We start from the raw sequence: 23,040 nt of genomic DNA on the forward strand, positions 1-23,040 counted from the left end.
TCTACTTTAGTTCTTGAGATTCTTCTCTGGTTCATTCCAATACAAACAACCCCAACAGTGGGTAACAAGAACCTAGTTCCTTGCACCTATTATTCTATAATTTTTTCATTTCTAGTTCTCCAAATCATTTTTACATCCATCTCTATGAGCTAAATGACCCCTTCCCTTACCCTTCTGCCTTGTGCCAGTGCCTAAAGTGGGAGTTGGAAAAAAATATTTTTCTCTTTACCAAGTAGATTGTGCAAGTCACAACAGTCCCAAGGAACAAACAAACTTAACACTGGAAAGGATGCTCTTTTGGATGTGTGTTCTTCCTAGCAGGACTTTGGAGCAGCAGACACATGCCCAAGTCACACTGGAAAGATGTCTGGGATTTCCCTGGGATGGGCTGTAGCAGCAGAAGCATTGGATGCCCTGGGTAACTCAGTGACTCAATGCAATGAACCCTGTGAGGAAAAGAATCACTTGAGGGTCTGGCACATGTTCCCCTCTGGGCTGAAGCAGGAGGATGACAGGGAAGTGTGAGATCTGCTGCAGCTAATGCCCTTCTTTCTGGAAGATTACAAATGGCTAGGTTCCTGGTTTATCCCAAGTGTCTGACCAACTGACCTGGCAGCTTAATACTGACAAATATGGCCAAAATTCTAATACTGTCTCCTACAGGCCAATCCTCATGGCAAGTGTTTCCTCCACCTTTTCCCCTCTCCTGAGAAAACAGGAGCACGAAGCAGTTGTCAGAATCAGATCACCCTAAGAGTGGGGTGGAGGAGGCCTAGAGAACCACTTGGCAGGGTGGAGACCAGAAAGCAGATCCCTTTTGGCTGGCTGGTGTCCTGTTTTCTTGCCCCAATGCTGAGGAAGAGACCAGAGGGTTTGAAAGGCAGGTTGTAGGTAAGCTTTAAGGCAGACTGTTTGGTTGCATGGAGTTGTTTTTCACCCTGTCCTGACACAGTAAGGGAACTATTTGTATGGGACATAGCAGCAGGAGTAGCAGCAGCAGACATGCTCAAATGACAAGTGCGGGCGCGAGTTCCCGTCTGTGCTCCTCAGAAGCAATCAATCATCCATGTTCCTCAATGCCAGTCCTTAGACCCCCCACTCCCTCACTCCACCACGGAACCACCTGCCCAGCTCCACACAGAAACGTTCCAGAAGCCCTGCAGGCTACAAGGGGGCTTTTTGTTGGCTCTTTTGAGGGCAGGGGGAGAAGGAGGAGCTGTACAGAAAGGCCACTGCAGTCTGCTGAGCTGCCTGGCTGGAAGTAGCATTCCTGTGAGGAGCAGATGCATCCCACATCTCGAGCTGGCTGGGTGCCTGGCAAGTCACTTGCCAAGAGGCCCAGCCCTGTGGAGATCCCACCCCAACCACAGTGCCCCGAGCATGCGATACCTTGACATTCAGCATCAGAAAAGGCTCAGCTTGGAATCCTCCAAGAGCTCAGCCTCTTCCACAAACGGTCTGAGTTGTGAGTGTTGGGGAGGGGAAAGTGTTTTTTGTGTTGATCATAATCTCTCACTCTTTCTCTCTCTCTTTCTCTACTTATTTCTATAAATATGTGTACATAAATAGTTTGTTTCTCGCCTTGAATCTAGATATGAACTGTTCAAATTAGGTGGGCATAACATGCTGTTTTGATACATGAAAGTCATCTTGACTTGACTCTTGGTTGTTGGGTTTTTTCTCATCATCACTATTTAAGATATAATTAATACATAAACCCCTACTTTGAATTCTCCTTGGACAAAAATTAAAGGCAGACTGGTTGAATTCTAAGGGTCCCTGGTGCAGAAATGCCATCCAGTTGAGCAGCTAAATGTTAAAAATGATACCAAAAGGGATGTGGTGTCTCTCCTAGCCTGCCTTGAGCAGTGTGGTCCTCCTTTCCACGTCACTTGGCTTTACCCAAGACTGAAGCCACGAAGATCTTTCTGGTTGTGCTCTTGGGCGTTGGGGTCCCGGCAAGCACACTCTCCTTGTAGGTCACAGGACATAGGAAACGGTGTCACCTGAGAAAGAAGCCAAAAACACAAAGGCATGAAGGAAGGAACACACCTACAGCAGCCTGGAGAACAAAAAAGATCTCTGGGGTGAAATCTTCAGAGATCAGCTGCAATCTTTACCATGTTATTTTTACAGGGATTTATTTATGTTAGTGCTGAGCTGGTGCTGCACTGAGGTTCCTCAAGGCCTACAGTTTGGATGCTGCTGCTTTATTTAAGTCCATTTGTGCACTTAACTACGAATGTTCTTGGGTTCAATTCCTCAGGAGCAGAACCAAGATCCCACAGATCAGTGAAGATGGAGACCAGCAGAGACTTCTCTGAACACCTCTTGTGTTTGAGGTCAGGAGATGCAGCTAACAGGCACAGAGGCACAACAGAGGAATGCAGAGGGAGCCTGCTGCATGCACCATCTGTCATCTCTCTGTGACCCCTCTGGAGAAGCGTGGGACGGAGCTGAAACAATGGCCTGAAATGCCTGGCTATTGGGCCTATTGCATCACAGTATTTACCTGCAGAAAAGGCAGTGGGACAAGTGTCTCACTTGCCCTGATGTGAGTTCCCAAGAATTTCTCCCATCTGCGCAGACTGAACAAATGACCTCATTCCCCTCCTTCACACTTCTTCCAAGGCAGTGCCACAGCCTGTTCCAGTGTTCCCAGAGAGGGCTGCACACGCTCTGTCTGCTCCCCCTGGCTCTGCTGCCACACGTTCACTCTCCCTTTCACAAACACTTTCCTCCAGGCTACGACACCCGAGTCTGCCTGTTCCCTGTGCATCACCCACAGCCCATCTCGGAATGCAGACCCAGCATTGTGCTGTCATCTCCATCTAGACCTTCCACACGAGTCCCTGCCTGTCCCTCTCCAGGATGCCTTTCTCCTGACGCACACGATTTGGGAAGGAGGGGTGTGGAGCTTTATTTCACAGCTGGGGAGCCTAAGGCAGAGACATGCTGACAGAGACACTAAATAGCCAATGCTCATCACCAGATCGGGGCTTGGAGAGCCTCCTCCCCTTGCTTTTGACTCCATTCACAGAAGACCCGACCCTCCAGGTGGAACAGGGTGATGACTCTTCATCAAGCCATGGCCTCGGTGACTTATGAACTAAATAACCAGTGAATAATCTAAATCTACAATTGCGCAAATATGGAGATTGCAAAGAGAAGAAAGAGTCCAGAAAGTTAGAAGCAGATGAATCCAAACAACTGGCAACTGAATAAGTTTATAAAATGCAGAAAACAATAGAAGCTTAAAGGTCACTTGATCCAACAGAAGCCAGCCCAAGCAGGACTGTCTCGTATCACAGTGTTATGAATATTCTTAGATAGGAAAACAGAGAAGTTTGCAAACAATGGGGTTTGGGGAGGAGGCTGAGGAGGGATTGTTTAATGATTGAGTTAAAACACTGGAAAAGAAAACGAAAAGATACAAGCAAAATAAAAATTCAGTTTTTCTCTTCAGTGTAGAAGGAAACATTTTGGTTTAGATTATCTGCTACATTTCAGGCTTGACCTTTCCCTTCAAGACAAACAAATAAAAAAGACTATTTCACAGCAAAAGTTATGTCTTGAAATAAAAACTTGTTTCACTTAGAAAACGCTCAAACAAAACATTTAAGTATGCCTGGAGTTTTCCTCTATTTTCATTTTTTTCATCCTGAATCATTTAGTTCAATCTGGATTTGGCAATGATTTTGACTTAAAAAATCCTCCCTAATGTACAATGAAGCTACTGGTTGGAGGTGAGACCTGGGAACTTGATTCTTTCATTTGTCTTGATCAAGCTTTTTTCCTCTCCCTGGCCTGGATTCCCTGTGTTTGCCTGTAACATCCTGACAAAGGCGATTAAGTGGCCCCTTCATTCAGAGGAGAGACAGGGAAGATGGATCCACACTTTGCATTGAACACAGGTCAAGCACACACCCAATTCAGGCATTTCAGTAAAGTGTCTGAAATTAGTGGTGACAGCCTACTGCATTTTGTCTCTGCTGCTGTCTAGGCTCTAGCAGGATGTGCTGCAGGCACAGAGGTCCCAAACATGCTCCCATTTTGCCTGTGGGAACGTCAGAGCCAGGAGAGAAAGCCCTGCATGGCTCTGTCTCCAAACCACCAGCTCACATTCCCCTCACCTACTCTCTGCTGAAACAGCAGCCTTAGACACCCAAACTGCCATGAGTTTGATGTTGCCTTAAGCACTCTCTACCTCCTTCATTCCCTCTCCTCCCATTTCTCCTTGTGAATCCCTTGTTTTCCTCTTTGCTTTCTCACAGGCTGTGCTCAGCCCTGGAGCAACCTGAAAAGGTGCATGCAGGAGATGCGATTGCTGCTGTATTAGAGCCAATTCCTGGGGAGATGGGGCAACCAGAGAAGAAATGTCTGGCTGTTTATTGTCTCCCAACAGTGGTCATGGATAGAAGAGCAGAAGCTTATCTGAGGCAGAGCTGTGGCCCCCAGAGCAGAGAGGCGCTGTGGCTCAGCAGCAGTTCCCAGCAGTGGGTAGCCTGATGGAGAAGGGTTTCTTCCTGATCAGATCAGTCTTATTCACTTTATGTCCCTTATGGAGGCTTTTTATGCAATTCGATTTTTACAGTGCTATTGTCCAGATAGATGAATTGTTTTGTCTTACGGCAGTGAGCTCCAGAGATCAGTTTTCTATTATGTGAAAACGCAGAGATTTCTATGGGTAATGAGCACAGCCACAGTCATATTAGACATGACAAAACTCTCCAAAAACTTAACAGTAATACAGGGTTTTCCACTTTAAACAACATTTACAACAAATACACATTTGAGTTCCCCAAGGACCTGATTTCCATAGGTATTTAGGGAATTTAACCCACACACAGAATCTGCTGGGACTGCCTGAAATACTCAGCTCAGGGAAACTGTAAAACCCCTTAGAAGAAGAACTGTCTGTTGCCTTGGGCTCACACAGTGACAGCCTCTGGAGTACACAGCCATGAAATAGAGCTGCTGGATGTGCTAGAAATAATAAATGCTAAGCCTTTCACTGAATGATAGCCCATTTAGGTGTGGAGCCCAGATATACATACTCTGAGATTAACTACCTCTTTTCTTTTTAAATAGGTCTGTGAAAGCCCAACTCATTACCAGAATACACGACCTGCATTGAAATTTCCAGATAGACCAATTGTAGAGCCAGTAGTCAGCTCCTCTTCCTTCAAAGCACCAAGCCCTGCATTTCCCTAATGTCCATCTCCCCATGCAGAAAATCCAGAAAATACCTAGGAGGGTGGGAAGAAAAAGCTAAAAATTAATTATCAAATGTCCTGTCTTGGAAACTTGATAAAGTAATGCAAGATACTGTATCCTCAGACCAGCTAAAATAGATTGAAATAGACAGAAGTGAAGAACACAGCTCCACACACCTACACACAAACTGTTGGAGATGATCCAGAACAGTGATGGCACTGGATCAACAACGCTCAGGGGAATGTGAGTCACGCCAGAACCACACTGGACCACAGGCGATCCATCATCAAGAGAAAAGAGACACCACCTCCATCATTCCTGTCACCTGGAGTGTGCAGGACATGACACATCCTGCTCTGAACCTAGAGGAGCAAGGGCAGCAGGCGTGGGCTCACAGGATGGGCAGGAGGCTGGCACAGACACCCAGGTGTAACTCACGGGGGATCCAAAACACCTCGACCAACTCACCACCATTGCTGCACAATACATGACCTCAGACTCCTTTCTCCACCAAGGCATGGGAGCCCTAAGCATCCTCTCCCACAGTGAGTGATGAGACCTTGGATAAAACTCAAGCTGCCTCTTAGAAACAGGGCTAGATTTGTCCTGGATGCCTTGTTCCTAACTGTGGGAACAAAGACGACAATGCAACAGAGCAATGCAGAGCTAGGATGCAGGTCATGGAAGGAGTGAGAGGTCACAAGTCCTCGCTACATGCACATATCTGAAGAGGCTGGTGACATCCCAAGGCAGATCCCTGCTGAGAAAGGCCAGTCTGTAGGGAACTGATGGGAATGTTGACAGGATAAATCCCAGACAGGTACAGGGAGGGATGGAAAACAGCTCTGCAAAGGCTGTAAGCTTGTCCCTCACAAAGTCTGGTATCAGGCTGACCTGGCTGTGCCTTCTGCCCGTGCCTGGGGCTGACTCTCAGCAGCATCAGGGCAGGCAGGATCAGGCCCAGGGAGGGGGAAGCAGGGGAGGAGGGCTGCAAAGTGTTGGGAAACAGGCTGTTGTTAGATTTCAGCCCTGAAGTGTTTGCGAAATCTCCCAGACAGGCCTCGCTGGGGCTGTGGAGGCCCTGCTGCAGGCAGAGCCTCGGTGGGCAGTGTGGCCTGGGAGATAAAAGTGGCAGCCTGTGCTGAGTGTCACAGCCCTGTGCCTCCCCAGAGCCTCCCAGCTCAAACACCAGGAACTATTCTGTTCCCTGACAAGGCCCTTGTGGGATAAAAAAGCATCTTGGAAGGGTCTTCCCAGTAGTTTTCAGCACTGAGGTCACCAGTTCGAGATAATGGAGCAAGAGCGAGCCCCCTTTTAGCTCTGAGCCCTGGTATGTGGGTTCACACCTAGGGCACTGCTCCAGAGCGCCTGGGAAGACAAAGCTGGCAGGAAACCTCCTCTCCATGCAGCACATGCAGCTCTAAACCCTGAGTTTTTGTTAACTACCCCACCATAAACTGAACTTTCCCCCAGTGAAACCAGCAACTGTGGCGTACTGAGACGCAGCTCAGCTGAACCCGACAGATGCTCCGCTCTCTCCCTCGTGTGCAAATTGGGAGCAGCCTGAGAAGAAGCAGTGGGAGCAGGATGGCCCGCAGCCAGCGGGGATTCCCGGGGAAGCCCAGCCCGCATGGATCCCGCATCCCCGCCTGCCCGAGCACAGCGAGGGAGCCCGTCTGCCAAACCACACGGAGCTCAGTTGCTCAGCAATCAGCTGCGCTTCCTACTCTCGTGCTACTGATTGTGCAAACATGAATGTAATTAGTCTAAATAATCACCAAAGATTTAATAGGAGCCAGACCACCCAGAGGCCAAATAGCTGGCGGTGGAGCGGGGAAGGTTTGTTCGCTGTTTTTTGTAACACTTGCTAATGAAGTGAGGTCGGATAGCAAAGCAAACACCCTCCACCAGCACATCCCCTGGGAATGCCGTATGTTGTGGGAAGCCCCATGTCCCTTGAAGCCAAGAACAGTTCTCTTAGGATAGGCAACATGTGCTACTACCATCACTGCTTTTAATTTATTGACGCCTGGAAAGCCTCCCTGAAGGATTATGAAACCAAGCTCTGAGCCCCAAAATAAGCTCCCATCCCAACCAACCCTGACTGGAAACGCTCCTCTCACATGGCAAACAGCTACAGCCACTGAGCCTGTGACCGAGGGCTGGTGGGGAAGTGAGTTCACCCACACGTCAGGGAGAATCCGCGCCCTTGGAGCGCTTAGCCGCTTCCAGAGGCATGAAGCAACATTCAGCATTGTATCCTGCCTTCCTCCCTGCTCACCCACCATTCATTCTATCTCCCTGGCTAATTATAGAGCTGACAAACACGCCCAGCTGAGGACAAGCAAGCAGTTAGGAGCAGCATCGTGGCAGGAGCATCAGTCCTTCTGGATAAACAGGATTTCCTCAGCTGGGGTGATCACTTAAGCTTCTAATGGCATCAACTGCCTCAAAACCATGTTGTAGCAATGGAGAAAGATCTGAGATTGCCTAAGACAGGTCTGTGTTGCAGTCAGAGAGCTGGGAGAAGGTGCTTATTTCTCCAAAATACCAAGAAGTGGTTATTTCTCTTGGCTTAGCGATAGGAGTGCAGACTCATTCCCCTCCTGCCTGGGGAGACAGGGACAGCCTTTGGAAATCCCTGCTGGAGCCAACAGCAGCCCCTCAGTTCAAAGCTCCTTTCTTTAGGCCTTGAATTCTCGGCCATAAAGTCTCTGAAGAGGTTTTGATAACTGGCCTATCTTTTAGATAAGCAAAGCTTTGGATGAATCCCACACAGCCCTCTATCTACCACAAGTCCTCATTTGTTTTCTGCCGAGGCACTTGCTGGTTTTCCTCTCCAAGGTGTTGGACAGAAATGTCAAGAGGTTGAAGGGACAGGACAATATTTATCTCTCTCTCTTTTTTTTTTTTTTTTTTTTTTTTTTTTTTTTTTTTTTTTTTTTTTTTTTTTTTTTTTAAATCAAGTGCTATGGGGCAAAGCAGTTGAAGGAAAACCTGAGCGATAACTGAGTGAGGCAGGTTTTTCTCATGGGAGCTGTAGGTTTATCCCTTCTGCGACAAAAAGGAAAGGCAGAGAGGAAAGACAGATGAAAGTTCATCCTTACAAATGGTTGAAGTTGAGGGAATTTTAAAACAGCAAATTCGGTGTATTTAAATCTACAGGGACCAGACTGCAGGACCTTCAACCAGGCAAATCTACGATCTGAGTCTGGAACAAAGTACGTAAGCAGAGCCTAAAGAAAGAATTTCTGATTTCTGCGAGGCCTTTCTAGACAGTCTTGTCCAGGGAAAACTTATAAAAGGGAAGGGAAAGAAAAGAACTGGAGGAGACAGTTACTGGAAAGAAGATTTCCTGAAATGAATCAGAGGAAACAGCCAGAGCCTCTCCCAGCAGTGCTGCACACCCCACGAGCTCCTCGGAGGCGGCCAAGGGCCCAGAGACAGCCAGTTATGCCCAGGTTATTTATTCCCCTCACTCTGGCAGTGTCACATATGTAATGTTTTAGAAAATAGTGTCTGCTTTTATCTGCAGCAGGGTACAAAGCAAGAAGCAGCTTCCTAGAGCAGCCAGGCAGAAGGGAGCTGGCAACCTGTGCTGGGTCAGGAGGGGAGGAAGATTAAAAGGAGATGGGATTTTGCTTTGTCCTTCACGGAAGACTTTATCCCCTCCAGATACACAACAGAAGCTTTCTCTCCCTTGGAGGTTGGCCTTCCTGTCTCTCAGAGCTGCTCCTGGGTCATGCACAGGGCAGGCTGTGAGCAGCGCGGCCCCGTCCTCCTCCCCAGCACCAGATCTGCCATCAGCCCCCTGCTCCCCACACAGCCTGCCCGTGTCCCTGCTTCCTTGGGTGGCACCAGTCCCTGTGCCAGCCCTGGCTTCTCGCCCACTGCAGGGCGATGCTCATCAATTAGCGCACTACAAATAATTAAGCTAATGAATGTCTCTTTTTTTCCTGCTTTCCGACTGCACTTGCCTCAAATTTATGCCCAGATTATGACTGAATTTATTTGTTGCCACTTGCAGCATTCAAAAGAGGCCTTTAATGATTTCTTTTAAGCTCTCCAGCCTGATTGTAAGCAGTGCAGGGCAAATACTCATTATTTCCTATCTAAGCAGCAGTGCTGATTAGTCGGTGCTTGGTCAGATAAGTCACACCGCTGCTGACGGAATCCACAAGGTCATTCACTGCTAATTCTCAAATGCAAAGGAAAAAAAAAACATGGGATAAGCATGGAAGTCCCTTGTGCATTTTCAGGGCAACAAAACAGGAGCGTGCAAAATCTCACATTAAGTAAGAGGGCTTGGATTTAAAGTGAACTTGGGTTGAAGCATTTTGCTTTCAGGCAGCCTGTTCACAGCACTGTGTGTGCAGTCCAAAGTGTGTTTGGGAGTGTAGTGGGACTGCAGTGAAACTTAAGTCTTGACAGTTTGCGGACACTAAAGATCTGAAGCCAGCCCTTACTTGACTGTTAACTCCTGAATCTTCACATGGTGCAATGTTAATCTTCAGCCCTTTCCCAAAATAATGTGTGGAGTTGCTATGTTCTCTTAAATGTGAACCATGTGTCACCTCAACAATGGCTGCTGCGGGGAAAAGATGATAAATCTAAAGCTTTTAAAATGTCCTGTGACATTTTGGGAGAAAAACAGGTGTTGCATAAATGTTGGACATTTATGGGCAAACTTGCAGGGGCTTTAAAAGACTGACACATCTGCCACATAGTATGTAACCCTGAAAGAAAAGGAGTAAAGCAGTCTCTTTCATGTGTCTCACTCTCTCTACAACTGTATGAAAATACATCCTCATCTGGTACTGGAATTAACAGAGCTGGACTTGCCCCTCCCTATGTCTCCTCCAGGTTTTTGGCTTTTACACCCAATGTGTATTTTAAAACTGTGCCTTTTTAAGTAGGTGGCAAACTGTGCTGGAAGGATTTGGTATGTGAAGTATTTTTATTCAGCTCCCTTTTCTCTCACCTTTCATTGTTTTTCCCTTTGGAATATCTCCTGTAATGCTCCACTCATAAACCTCTTCAAAGGGAGGGCTGTATTTGAACAGCCTGGCCTGAAATCTGGTCTCAGTCAAAGGCCTCAGATGGGAAAATAGCTGGGAGAGCCAAGCCCCACGGCCCCACGGCTGCTGCCGCAGGTGTCAGCAGCCGCTTTGCAGGAGCGAGGTTCTCCCTCTGCCTCCTTGACTCTGACCCCACAGCCCCCCCGGCTGGGTTATTATTCCCCCTTTTCCCCTATAAATGTAATAATCTGGGACTTAGCATCTTGCTTTTAGTGTGGAAGATCCAAGGAGAAGGTGGTTTTCCTCACTTCTCCCAGGCGTCTGGTTCAGCTCCTGGGAGGTTGTTGGTGTTTTGGGAGAGAGGGGGAAACCTTGGGAGCTGAATGCATGCCAGGGATGTCATGGTCTCCATGGCTCAGCCTTCCAACTCTGTGCATGATGGGGGGTTCTAAACTGCCAGCTAGGGCAAGTCTGATTCCCCAGCCACAACAATCCAGCTCCCAGGGAAGTCTATGAAAGCAGACTTATCTCCAAAAAGCTACAAAACTTCCCCCTGCCATGGGGAAAATCCATCAGAGGTGTGACCAGCTGCCCCTCTCTGACCATTTGCCCTTTGCATGAAGCAGTTTTAGCACTGAAAACAGTAACCCACTGGGCTACGAAGTGCTTCCCCTCCTTGGGAGGTCACTTGGTTTCTGGGTGGCAGGGAAGCAGCAGATATTTTGAGAGTGAGTCGCCTGGCTGGTAAGTGTTCACAACTCTGTGCAGATCCCACTTGGTCTCAGCTCCCTGCCCAGCAATAAATTCTGCTCCCAAACCTTAATCCTATCCCTCCCCTCCTCAATTCAGCTTTCTGTGTTTCAGTTGTGCCTTCAGCTCCTGTCTTGATGGGGCTGGTTTGGGTCGGTCCCCTCCCAGGCACCTCGCTTTCCTTCTTCTGACACTGCTTGGGATTTTTCATCGCCTGCTCTCCAGCCTGCAGGCAGTGAGATAAAGTTTCCCAGGCAGGCTGTTTTGGGAGGAGAAGACCTACACCATGCTGAGCTACCGGGCACTTCCAGCTCTGCCTTCCCGGCGGCTGGGAGGTCAGTGAGCAAGCTGTGCTGCTGTTGGGCTGATCCTCCCAAGGAGGTGGAAAATCAGCCAGAGATAGGAATCTCTTCTTGGAGACAACTGAAGATGAGCCACTGTCTGTCATCCTGCCCATCTCTTCAGTGGCTGTTTCACCAGGGAGCCCCTTTTGGGGTCTCCATGCTCTACTCCACCCGTGGGGAACAGAGGAGCTCCCCTGCCCAGGCTTCCCTGAACATGGCTCCCAGGACTTTTCCAAAAGGAGCACCACAATATAGGGGAATATCTGTCCAAAAAGAACACAGCTGGGGAAACTACTTCCGCCCCTGCATTTCCCCCAGAGGAGAAATTAACTCCTTCCACTTGCCAGGGCATGTCCATCTTTCTTCCCTGGTGTTCCCAGATGGACCAGACAGCCCACAATGCTGAACCAAGGAGAAGAAGTGTCCAGCCAAGGCTGGCTCCCTTGCAGAGAGGACCTCCTTCCTCAGCTGGGTGACATGGATGGTGTCATATGCCAAGACCAAGCTCTCTCAGGTTTTATTATTATTTATTGATATGTATCAGATACTTAACACAGCTGGATTTTTCATTCTGTTCTGCACACAAATCTGGGAGATAAGGTAAAATATTAACCTGGCAGAGGATAAAATTTGCTTTATTTTTCAGGAGGAACCTAGTTCCAAATCCCTCCTGGTTAGAAACCTATAAAATGTTGTACTGCTCCAAGCCACAAGCTCTATCACTGCAGTCACTCTCTCTATCAGTGCTCAGAAATGTGTGTTAAAGAAGCAGAAAAAAGGGGGATGTGTGTGGAGGGACTCTTCCCCAGGCTCAAACAGCCAAGGGTTCAAATATTCCTCAGCCAGAAACTGCATCCAGATCACAGTGTCTAATAGCCACTGATGGAGCAAAGCTCCACAAATAGGCCTGTTCTTTTTTTGACTTCGAATATATTTTTGTTCTTAATAATACTCTGAGGCAATGCATCCTATTACTCAAACACACACTGTGCCAATAAGGATGTTCTTTCATCTGTGTGGATCCTGCTTCCAGGAAATCACCACTTCACCCCCTCATTCCTGATTGATAAAAACCAATGGATTTTACTTTCCTTAAGCATCCTCCCTACCTTAAATAATGATTTTATAGATCTCTGTCATTAGCTGGTCTCTTTTTGCAAGGCTCTGGTCTGGGTGGTCCCTGTGCAGAAAATATTTGACATCTCCACCCAGCCCTGCTGCCCTGCTTCACATTCTTCTCTGTCCCACTATGGGATGGGACAGTCAGCAGCAACCCAGGGACATGTGGGTACACATGGATCAAACAACAGATCCACAATGATGCTTTCCTTTTATTCTCTCCTATTTTCCTAATGACTTCTAACCTTTAGTTTCCCTTTGGAGCCTTGAGGATGGATGCTAAATGAACCAGCAAGAACTCAGTGCCTATGGTGAGATGATGCCTGGGCTGAAGATCCTTCTGAGACCTTGGACCTCTCTTTTTTGAGCAAAATTTTTTTTTTCCAGGCACAAAGCAGCATTCAATAAGGAATTCCCATGAAAAGAGGAAGGGGCATCCCTACCTTTTTGGTCTTGACTGTTGAGGCACAGCAGTCCCCACCATCATAGTTGCAGAAGGCTCTGTTGTTGATGGAGTCACAGTAGTTGTCCCCCATGAAAGGCTGAAAAAGGAAAAAGCAGGAAAAGGCTGAAAGTGTGGGCATGGATAAAATAAGTCCCTTCTTTATAGAGACAGGGTGAGAAAGTCGTGGCTGGAGAAGGGAAAGTTGTGTGGAGCCCTCACAGCACCTTCCAGTGTCTAAAGAGGCTACAGGGAAGCTGGAGAGGGACTGCTCATCAGAAACTGGAGTGACAGGACAAGGGGAAATGGCTTCAAGTTGAAGGAAGGGGAATTTAGGTTAGATGTCCAGGAGAAATGCTTCCCTGTGATGGCAGTGAGACCCTGAGACAGAGAAGCTGTGGCTGCCCCTGGATCTCTGAAGTATCCAAGGCCAGGCTGGATGGTGCTTGGAGCACCCTGAGACAGTGGAAGGTGTCCCTGCTCATGGCAGAGGATGCGATGTGGATGATGTTAAGGCCCCTTCCAACACAAACCATTCTATGGTTCTATAATCCTGAAACAGTATTTCAGAAGAAAAACACAAAGATTTGAAAGAGTCATACAGTTTGTAACATACCAGCTGCTCTGAAAAGCAAGAGATAATTATTCCCCTTTCCCTTCAAAACAGGCAGGAAAAAAAGGACAGTAGATGGAAGGGAAATGAGCCCGTGTTGGCTCTTCACATCCCACATAAGAGGATGCTTCAGGAATATTAATTTGACTAGGCCTAGAGACAGCATCCATGCATCTAAAATTGTAGCACCTTTGATAATTTTAAGCTAACCTTCCTAAACTGTGTGGGATAAGAAGAAGGTTATGTACTGCAGCAAAATGGTCTTGCTTTTAATAGCTGAGCTTTTCACCACAGTTCTCCTGACTACACAACACATGTCAGCAACAGGGGCACAAAACAAATCACCAAGAGGGATGGAAGAGGTCTGAGCTCAGCACAGGGACCATGTTCTCTCCTGTTCTCTGAACAGCAGTGACTGCATGGGACCTTGGCCAAGGCTCGTGATCTTCCTCCACTGCACAGCTCAGAGCTGGGATAATGGCAATTATTCAGAGGGACATTGTGGAGAGCTGTTAAGTAAAACTCATATATCACCTTGAAAAAGAAAATGTGGTCATTAGGCTGAGCAATGTGATCACCAGTCCATGTGCTGCATAGGGCCTGAATAATAACCACGATTCTGGAGGAAAGGCCTGAAATCTTTCATTACACACTGGAGCCCTCTCGGTCTGCAAGTACAGAAGTCTTCCTTGGAAGTCTAAGCTGAACCTGACAGCAAAAAAGGCCCATGCCAGGTATGAGAATCCCAGGCAGCACTGAAAACTCAGAAAAATGGATGATCAGCAGAGAGCACAGTCATATCTCTGTAACTCTCCTCACACACACAGGCTCATGAGGCCATTCCCATTTTATCCGTTCATTGGAAAATCCACTTATTCTGCACTGAGAAAAACACACCAGGGACTCTCCTGCAGGCAGACATCATTGCAGAGCAGGCAGGATGGCTTGGGGAGGTTTCTTGGGAGGATTTTGCAGCAATTGCAGACCCAGAGTGTCCCAGATGATGGATACCTGAAGAAGCAGCCATGAGAGCTCACTGTGCTCTCCCCAGAGCTTGCCATGGCCACACTCATCAGAACTGAAATGAACTCAATGGAGCGGGACAAATGCACACTTTTACTGCTGATGGGCTGCAAATTTAAATATTTCTATCAGGTAGAGGAAACCCAGGCAATGATGGCAATATCAGACCACAGCAGGACTACCAGGAGAGGACATACTTGTTGAGTGTCACTTTAATTATGTGTAGATAGTGCAAATGTTGACAAGGAAATCAGAGTTACAGTGTGAGGCTCCTGTCCCTCTAAACTGTCTTAACTCCACTGATTTCCACAGATATTAATTTATTTATACAGGCAAAGACTTTGACTTGCAAGCCTCCTTCCAATTTAATTAATATTCTAAGAGTTAAAAGGGAATGATTTATAAATAGACGGAGAGATATTTTGAGGCCAGCCTGGTCATATTTAAAACCATGAACTTTGCTCAACCTCACAGGAAATTCTGCAGGCTTCTCCATGTTTCTCTTGTGTTGCCTGGCTGTGCCTGCTTGCTGGGAAATCTTGACTTTAAGTTTCCATCCCTATGTCTGTATCCTACATCTATGAATGCTGGAAAATCCATAAAGAACCTCGTGGAAGAATTTGCTCTGGCACAGAGTAGACAAGCCAGTCCTTTGGAGGAGAAGAATGGCACAAAAAGCATCTATTCTGATTTGGGACTGAAATCCTTACTTGGGAGACCCTGGAGGGCTGGCTGTGGATGGGAAGGTCTCTATTGCTCTTCATGCATGTCTTAGTGCTCTGATATTTTTGAAGAACTGTAGAGGTAATCCAGAGAGACTAATTTGCTACGGAAACACCCAAGTTAGGTGCAGACAAGAACAGGGCCGACTCAAAAGCCTCTGTTCCTGCCACTAGGGAGCGACAAAAAATCACATTGCAGTAGCTGCCAGGGCTTCCACTGCGATGACCAAGAGCCAAATAATGCCCCACTTAGAGCCTCCTGTTCGGGGAAGCCTCCCTAATGCTCAGGATGTCCATACATTAGGGGCTGTATCAGCTTAATGGCCCAGCATTATTGACCTACTGGCTTATTAGTCTCTGTTTCCACAGACATGGGGGGAAAAAAGCCTGGTGAAGATGGCATTTCTTCTGAAACCTTAATGCCAAGCTCTGGCCCATCCGTGGATCCTGGAAGCATCATGCTCTGCAAATGCTGCAAGAGGCCATTATCAATTGTCTGGGCAAAGCCTTCCCAGATGATGGATTACGATGCAGTGACACTGCTGAATGAATGTCGAAAAGAAGAAAGTTCCTGTTGATGCAGAGGGCTCTGGCAATTAGCAGTGATGGAAGGGAAGAAAATGCTGAGGAGAAGCATGTCAGTAATAATGGCTTCTGGTAAATTATTACATCATTGCAAAGTTTGTCTCAGTAACAACCATCCTTAAACAGCAGGAGGATGGATACCCAGGGGTGCATCAGCACCTGAATGGCAATTTTTAATGGTGGCTGGATGTTATTTCAGCTCTCTTTGGAGAATGGGGGCACCCAGCCAGCCTGCATGAATGCGATGCGTGAGACAGCTTATGACATTCAGAGCACTGACAGCAGAATGCTTTTCATTTAGGGAACAGCTAGACAGAAACTATTACATTGTTGGAGAGTTATTACTCTCTTGGGCCCAACATTTGTATGCGAAGGAAACCTGTCTTTCACTTCAAGACAAATCACCTCCCACAGCAGTGTGGTCTGGAGCTTTGTGTCCTATTCAGGAATTCAGTCCCATGTTCTGAGTGTTTGGGCAAATAATTTCAGTGTGCTTGGGTTACTGGGTGCAGGGAGCCTGGTCAGTGTGGAAGAAAGTCAGGACATGTGGAGGGAAGACACAGCTCTGCCACTGCCCATCACCATCTGTGCCTCTGCCTGGGAGCCAGCTCATTTCTAAAATGGGCATGGAGCTTCCTAACCTTCCAGAGGAACCACAAGGAATGACTTCTTGATGTGGGTGAGATACTCAAGGGCTGGCATGATGGAAACCACACAAGTGCCATGACCCAGACAGAGGTGCTCCAGCCCTCTTTAACCAACAGAAGCATCTTCAGTCTTCTCAGACATTTCAAAAATTGCTGCTGACAGAAACAACATCCTTCAAAATAATTATGTTTTTCAAGTAATTTACAAGACTCTAAAAGTGTATCACGGCTGAAATATAACTGCATGTTTCTGATTATTCTTTTCTGGTTTAGACAGAGGTGGCCAGTGGAGGGAGGTGTGATTTGCTCACTGTCTAGCTGTGCTGTCCACCCAGTGGTATCATCTCTGGCTTTCCTAAACTTTCTCTGCCCACACCAATGCCCAAAGCTTAGCTGGCCTTGGAAAGAATTGTCCCTCAAATAATCAAGATCAAGGAAAAACAAGAGAAGGCTTTTGCAACTTCCCAGAAACTCCCAGATTCTGGGAAATTCTTTTGGTCAACCAATGTTTTTGAGCTGCTTGATCATTTAACTCCTGTGAGAGTCACCAACCATCATCTCTGGGAAAACCACCAATTTCCCTACTGAGTGTCAGAACCAATGCAGGCGATCAGTCTGTGTGATAGGGTGGTCAGGGCAAAATCCTGCTTGCCCCACTTGAAAACCAGAATTTACAGCCCATGTGCCTGAAGTGATTGTTTCTGTAAGATTTAGGAGAGTCACCATGGACCACCTGAGTTAAAGCCAAACTCACCTCACAGCCTTTAACACAATGAATCAGGGAAGGGTGAGGGTACCACTTGAGTCCTGCCGTGCAGACAACACTCTGGAGAGAAGAAATAAAAAAAAAAAAAAAAAATTAAAAAAGCAACAGGTTAAGACAAAGAAATCAGTGTACAGAAAGTCAGTGTGCTGGCTCCTATGGCTCTCCAGTACTTAACCAATGAAGTTCAGTTCCTAACACCTCTTGTGTTCTCAGAACCTGGCTGTCCTCCAGGTATTTACAAGAAGTGTTGGACTTGACACTTGCAATAACAGAGCATTTGAGATTAAAATAATATTTGAGGTTCTCCTAAAATGTCATGTCCAATATTTCACTCATGGTGGGGGAATGTGGCAGGGAAAGGCAAAAGCAGAGGTCCACCTCTGCTCTTGGGTCGGGGGGAGTCATTCTAAGAATTAATTTAAGGATTTCTTTGGGGCTGCCAAGCACTGCTTTCTTTCACTGCCCATCATACCTTTGCTTCTTGAAGATGGAAACAGCTAAAGGTGGATTTTCAGATACATTTTAGCACCATCTTAAATTAAAGCACCTCCCACTACACACCTTCAGAATAACCCCTACAAAGGACAGCATCTTCTGCTACATTTTATGAGCTTTATAATAATTTCTCTACCAACTCTGTCTATAGAAAAAAGTTGTACACTCAGTTTTGATGACCAGCCTCCTAGACAATGACCCAGCCAGGGCAGCCATAGACATGGACACCTATATTTAAAGAGTGGATGACAACTTTGGCTGGTCAGTGGGCATCATGAAGATGGGTGTCCATCCATCCAGCAGGACACAGGGCACAATGTTCCTTTGGGGTTATTGCCCATGGATGAAGCACTCCAGTGTCCAGTTGAGCAAGATGAACACACAGGCACTCACCTGAAGTGTGGGGTTGGGGTTGGATGGAGGCCTGGGGAAGGAAGAGATTAACATTTCGAAGACCCAACGCACAAGCCATCCCTTCCCCTGCTCATCTGAGGTATAATTTAATTCATCTGCAGGGGAACCTCAGCTTGTTTTTACAGTTTCTGTCATCTGAGGCTTACCTGGCGCGTGCTAGAGAAAAGGACTTTTATACTATCTGACTCGGGCTGTTTATCTTTCCGATGCTCTTGGATTTTCCACTATTAGTCAAGCCCAGCTTGCTCCACCTGCCTCACAACAGGGCCTGTCTGTGTGAGCAGTGGCTGGGGAGGGGAGGATGTTGTTTATCCCCTGGGAGGGAGGCAGGGAGGCTGCAAGGTGCGGGGGCCCCGCGGTGTCACGCCTTCCCCCGGCGCGCTCTTGACAGACAGCTGGAGATTTCCAGGCTGTCGCCTGCCACAAATGGTGAGGGTTTTTCTTCCACCCCTCTCCACCCCCTTCTGTTTATTGCACTTCAGAGGGGAAAGAAAGGAAACTTTTCTGGGTTTGAAAATAAACAAGGTCAGTCAACAGAGCGGGAGCAGGGGGAGTAAAGGAAGCAGTTCAAGAGCATTTGAACCCAAGAATTAGAACAAAGTGGAAAAACTCAGGAGTTTGTCTCCTGTATCCAAGGCCAGCAGACAATAAGTGGAAGAAGTGCACTTCCAAAGAGCACCTCACATTCCCCTGGTAAGAAGCATCAATATTTTCAAAACCTCACACTCTATGTGAGTGTGTGAGCCTGCAGAGTGAACAAAAGAAACCAAACAGCCCTGAACCAGGCTCTTCAGAAAGGAGCTTTCCAGTGGGAGCAATCCCTTGCAGAGGATGCACTGACTGTTTTCCTGACCCTTCAAGTATTAAAACACCAGCACCTCCCTTAAAGGAATGGATGGGGAGTGAAGTCTCTGCAGAGACAGTGCTCACTCAAGGTCACCCTCAATCCCAAACATATCCTTGGGCTGGCACCTTCCAGGGAATGGGAATGCAGCCCCAGGTTGCTCCCCACAGCACAGGAATCCAAGTGCCAGGTTAATCACTAGGTCAGTGGGACATCCCCATTCCTCTGGAGTGGCACCTACCAACAGCTTCATACCAGTTACTTTGTCCTCCCCTTGGATCATCCTTTGCTAGCGGACACCACTAGAGCTGAACTCAATCCTGCCAACTCCCTGGAGCTGGAAGCAGAGGCAAGGATCCTAGGCCATAGTCCTGACTCCTCTTTCTGGTTTTCCAAGCCCTCAGTTCCTACCACCCAGTCTGTTTGCATCCTCAGGCTGCTGCTGTGCTGTGTACGGTGTCCTGGGAGAACGCATGTGAGTAGAGAGAGAGACTGGGCTAGAACACCAAGAAATTGGGAATTATTGACATTGCTGGGCATTGTTTCTGCCTCCTGCAGTGCAAACAAGCATGCAGGTGCCACAGGGCGCTGCACGGGGCACCTGAGATAAACAAATGTATGGAGAGCAAGTGAGGATGGGTGAAGGTATGATCGGATGGAATCGGTGTGCACAGACAGGAAGGCTCAGAATGCCAACAAAGGCTGTGGAAAGAGCTGTATGGAAGCCCCACACCCGCCAGATGCCAGCTGGTGCCTGGGGAGCAAAGCCCATCTGGCCACTGTCCCTGGGAGCCCCGGCCCTTCCCCGTGCTGCCCCGTGCTCCAGGGCCCATGGTGACATCTGCTGCCTGCTGCACGGCTCCTGCAGCACAGCTGTGCAGCCGGCTGGGTTCGCTCCGCTGCTGCCCCCAGCCCAGGAACGTCACCCTGCCACATCTGCGGCGGGGGCCTGGGACCCCATCTGCCGTGCAGGGAGAGGGAGCCGGGCTGCGCTCCCACAGCAGGCAACAAAGAGCCAAGGAAGCAAATCAAGCTGACATTTTCTCCTGCTGGAGGAAGACCCAGTGCCTCCGCTGCCGGCTATTCCCTCCCGTGGCGGGACTAGCACAATGATGTCAACCCTTTGCGGGCTGCAGAGGGGATCAGGTTTCCCCCAGGGATGCCAGTGGAGAGCTTTCCTCCACCTTAGATGGGTCAAGTGTCCCCCCGGGCTGGAGCCCAGGGACTGGCATCTCCTGCTCTCAGCTGACTCGCTCCTCAGGCACTAAAGGAACAGGACAATTAACAGCGGGCTTTATGTGTGATGGGATCAGCCACTGCTGCCAGGAAAGGGGACCTGGGGGCTGCCTCCTCCTGTAGCTACAGATGGAACGGGATCTCCTGTCTTCCCAGGAGTGGAGCTGGCTTCACCACAGTAGGTCACACCGCTGTTCTGTGACTCAGTTTCCCTGCTGCAAAATGAGCCCAAAACTCTCTCTCTCAAAAACAACCACCACAACAAGAAGAACCAATCAAAAACCCAACCAACCAACAAACAAACAAACAAACAAACAACCCCCCAACAAAACACCAAAAAAATCCCCCCCAAATACCACCAAAAACCGCAAACAACAAAAACACAACAGCATAAAAAACACCACACCACACAAAACAAAACACAACACCAGAGAAGTGGAAAAAGGAGGAAAAGTGCAAAGCTTAAATGATTAGGGAGATATTTAAGAAGCATTCCCACTAACGAGTTCTGGACATTTTTAATTCCAGGGCTTGCAGCCCCCGTGGGAAGAGGGGCCACGGCCACGCTCAGCCCGGCAGAGCTGGGACATGCAGACCCTCTGAAGGCTCTCCCAGGCATGCACATGCCTGCACACTCCTTAGCCTGTCCCCAGTCAGCACTAAGGCAAGAACCCAAGTTCAGACAACCTAAGAAATGAGGTGTCTGCTCTGTTTCTCTGCAGTCAATGGGAAAGAGCTGTCAAGCTGTCTCTCAGAGATATTTCCCTTTTTTCTCCCCACTGCCTGCACAGTCAGTCTTGGCAGCTCTATCCATCGGTGTCTTCAGCAGCTCGTGTGCCACACACAGTGAAGGGAAAATCGTGGGGACAGCACTGGCTGCTCTGAGCACATCCCACAGCAGAACAGAGGCACAGAAGATTTCGGGTGATTTTTTTTTTTTTTTCTTGCTGAAAATACTGATTTGGAAGACACTGCCAGCTTATACTGATTTCAGCAAACTGTTTCAGACCCAACAAAGCAAATCAACCTAAACCAATTCTGAAAAACACAGGAGTATTTAGACATTTTGTGAAATGAAATATCTGTTGCTGTTTATTGTTTGAGAGGACATTTAATTTCTGAGTGTTTGTTGTGTTTTTTGTTTTTTCTTTCGTTTTCACTAAACAAAAAGTTTACAAAATCTCATTGGAAATGAAATGCTACGTTATGTTCAAACCAACATGTTTTTTCTTCCAATTTTTTGGTTCACCAAAAATCACAATAACAAAAGAGTCCCTTTGATTAGGGATTTTTTTTTTCAATTTAAGAGAACTTTGAGTGAACCGAAAAGTCAAGTGATTTGCACAGCTCTGCTCTAAACAACCCTCAGAGAAGGGATAGTTCCTTCTTTCCATTTTGCTTCCATAACAGATGTTGCCTGAGCGGCTACAGACAAATTATTTATTTTTTCTTGTCAGCTCTCCCTGTGTTTTCTCTGTCCCCATCCCCTCAAAGGTAAGCACCACAGATCAGTCCTGCCTTTATCTTCTCCCCATCCTGCCCTAATTTGTACTTTACTCGTGCCTGAAACTAAAGCAACAAAAAGTGTTTCCTTTGCGTCATTCAAGTACTCTGAGATGCACAAAGACTCGCCGTGTAAATGCAACCAGCTGCTCCCTGTGCTCATATGGCACAACAGCAAAGCTGTCACTGGCCATAAACAGAGACACGGGTTATTAATGATATATAACACATTGCCATGGGGACCTTCCCCCAAGGTATCTCAGCCCCATCTCTCCAGGGTGACCCCACTCCCACCAGAAGCAGCCTTTCTCCCAGTGGCTCCCTGTGGGTGACATCCCCTTATCTGCAGAGTTGGATAAGATGGATGCTTTACAGCTACCAATTTTTTAATTAAGGACTTTTTTTAATCCCTTCCAGCACATCTTCCCTCCCAACACAAGTTTTCCAGCCCTAATCTCACCCTCTAGTTACAAAGCATTTGTGGAGTGGAACTTGTATCTGCTCAGGACCTAAAGCTCTTGCACGATCTTCACCATCAGGGGAAAAAAAAAAAGGGCTTATTTACCACTGTGCTCTTGGAAACCCTGATTTCTCCTCCATCCCTCACTCCCCTTGTCTCCCCCTTTACTACTCTATGTTTTCCCTGCTGCCTAATGAGCCCTCCAGAGACCTGCAGGTATAAAACTCGTTACAGCTCCCTCCATGTACTCGCATCAATAAGTGAAGGAGTGCAGAGAGAACGGGAGGGAAGCTGTCACTTTATTTCCCCATGAATTACAAACCACTTTAAAGTCTGGCACTCAGGAAAGGGCCAGTGAGAAATTGCCCCTCATACAGAGATAGGGGTTTTCTTAATGTTTCATGCCAGAAACTTGGCAAAGCCTCAGCTTAAGGCAGTCACAGAACCTCAGCGTCTGGAGCGAATGGGAAACTGGGAAGGATATTATGAGCTTGTCATACTACCTGGACTTCGGTTTCCCCCTCCTTTCCCAGATTTATTCTCTTACTCAGTGTGAAACTGTGAAGTTCAAAGTGGTGGAGAGTTCTGGAGCCACTTGCTACCCACAGCCAAGGCCAGATTTCAAAAATCTCAAGCCCTGGGCGCACATTTAGGCATGTAGAGAAGCAAATAGACTGTCAAAGCTGCTCAGGACATGCTGAGGCTGTGTTGGCTGCTTGTTCTCCTTCTTAATGGAGTTCAGGTGTGTAAAAAAGACTCCTGCAAAGCCAGGACCAAGTATGTAAAATCCAGAGGTGCTTGCTCAAGCACCACTAGTAACTTGCACCCTGGTGACACCTCAT

General features: G+C 47.6%; 1 protein-coding gene across 1 annotated transcript in view; it reads right to left on the reverse strand.

Moving 5' to 3' along the window:
* Positions 1-1,395: 1,395 nt before the first annotated feature.
* Positions 1,396-23,040, reverse strand: part of PAPPA (pappalysin 1) — a 175,839-nt gene continuing 154,194 nt past the window's right edge. The window contains exons 20-22 of the mRNA XM_066332468.1: positions 17,235-17,306; positions 12,892-12,990; positions 1,396-2,006 (exon numbers count right to left, since the gene is read on the reverse strand). Of these exons, the coding sequence (XP_066188565.1) occupies positions 1,899-2,006; positions 12,892-12,990; positions 17,235-17,306 (279 nt within the window). The 3' untranslated portion in view covers positions 1,396-1,898. The remainder of the gene's footprint in view (positions 2,007-12,891; positions 12,991-17,234; positions 17,307-23,040) is intronic.

The sequence above is a fragment of the Sylvia atricapilla genome, chromosome 19, assembly GCF_009819655.1.
Source record: "Sylvia atricapilla isolate bSylAtr1 chromosome 19, bSylAtr1.pri, whole genome shotgun sequence".
NCBI lineage: Eukaryota > Metazoa > Chordata > Aves > Passeriformes > Sylviidae > Sylvia > Sylvia atricapilla.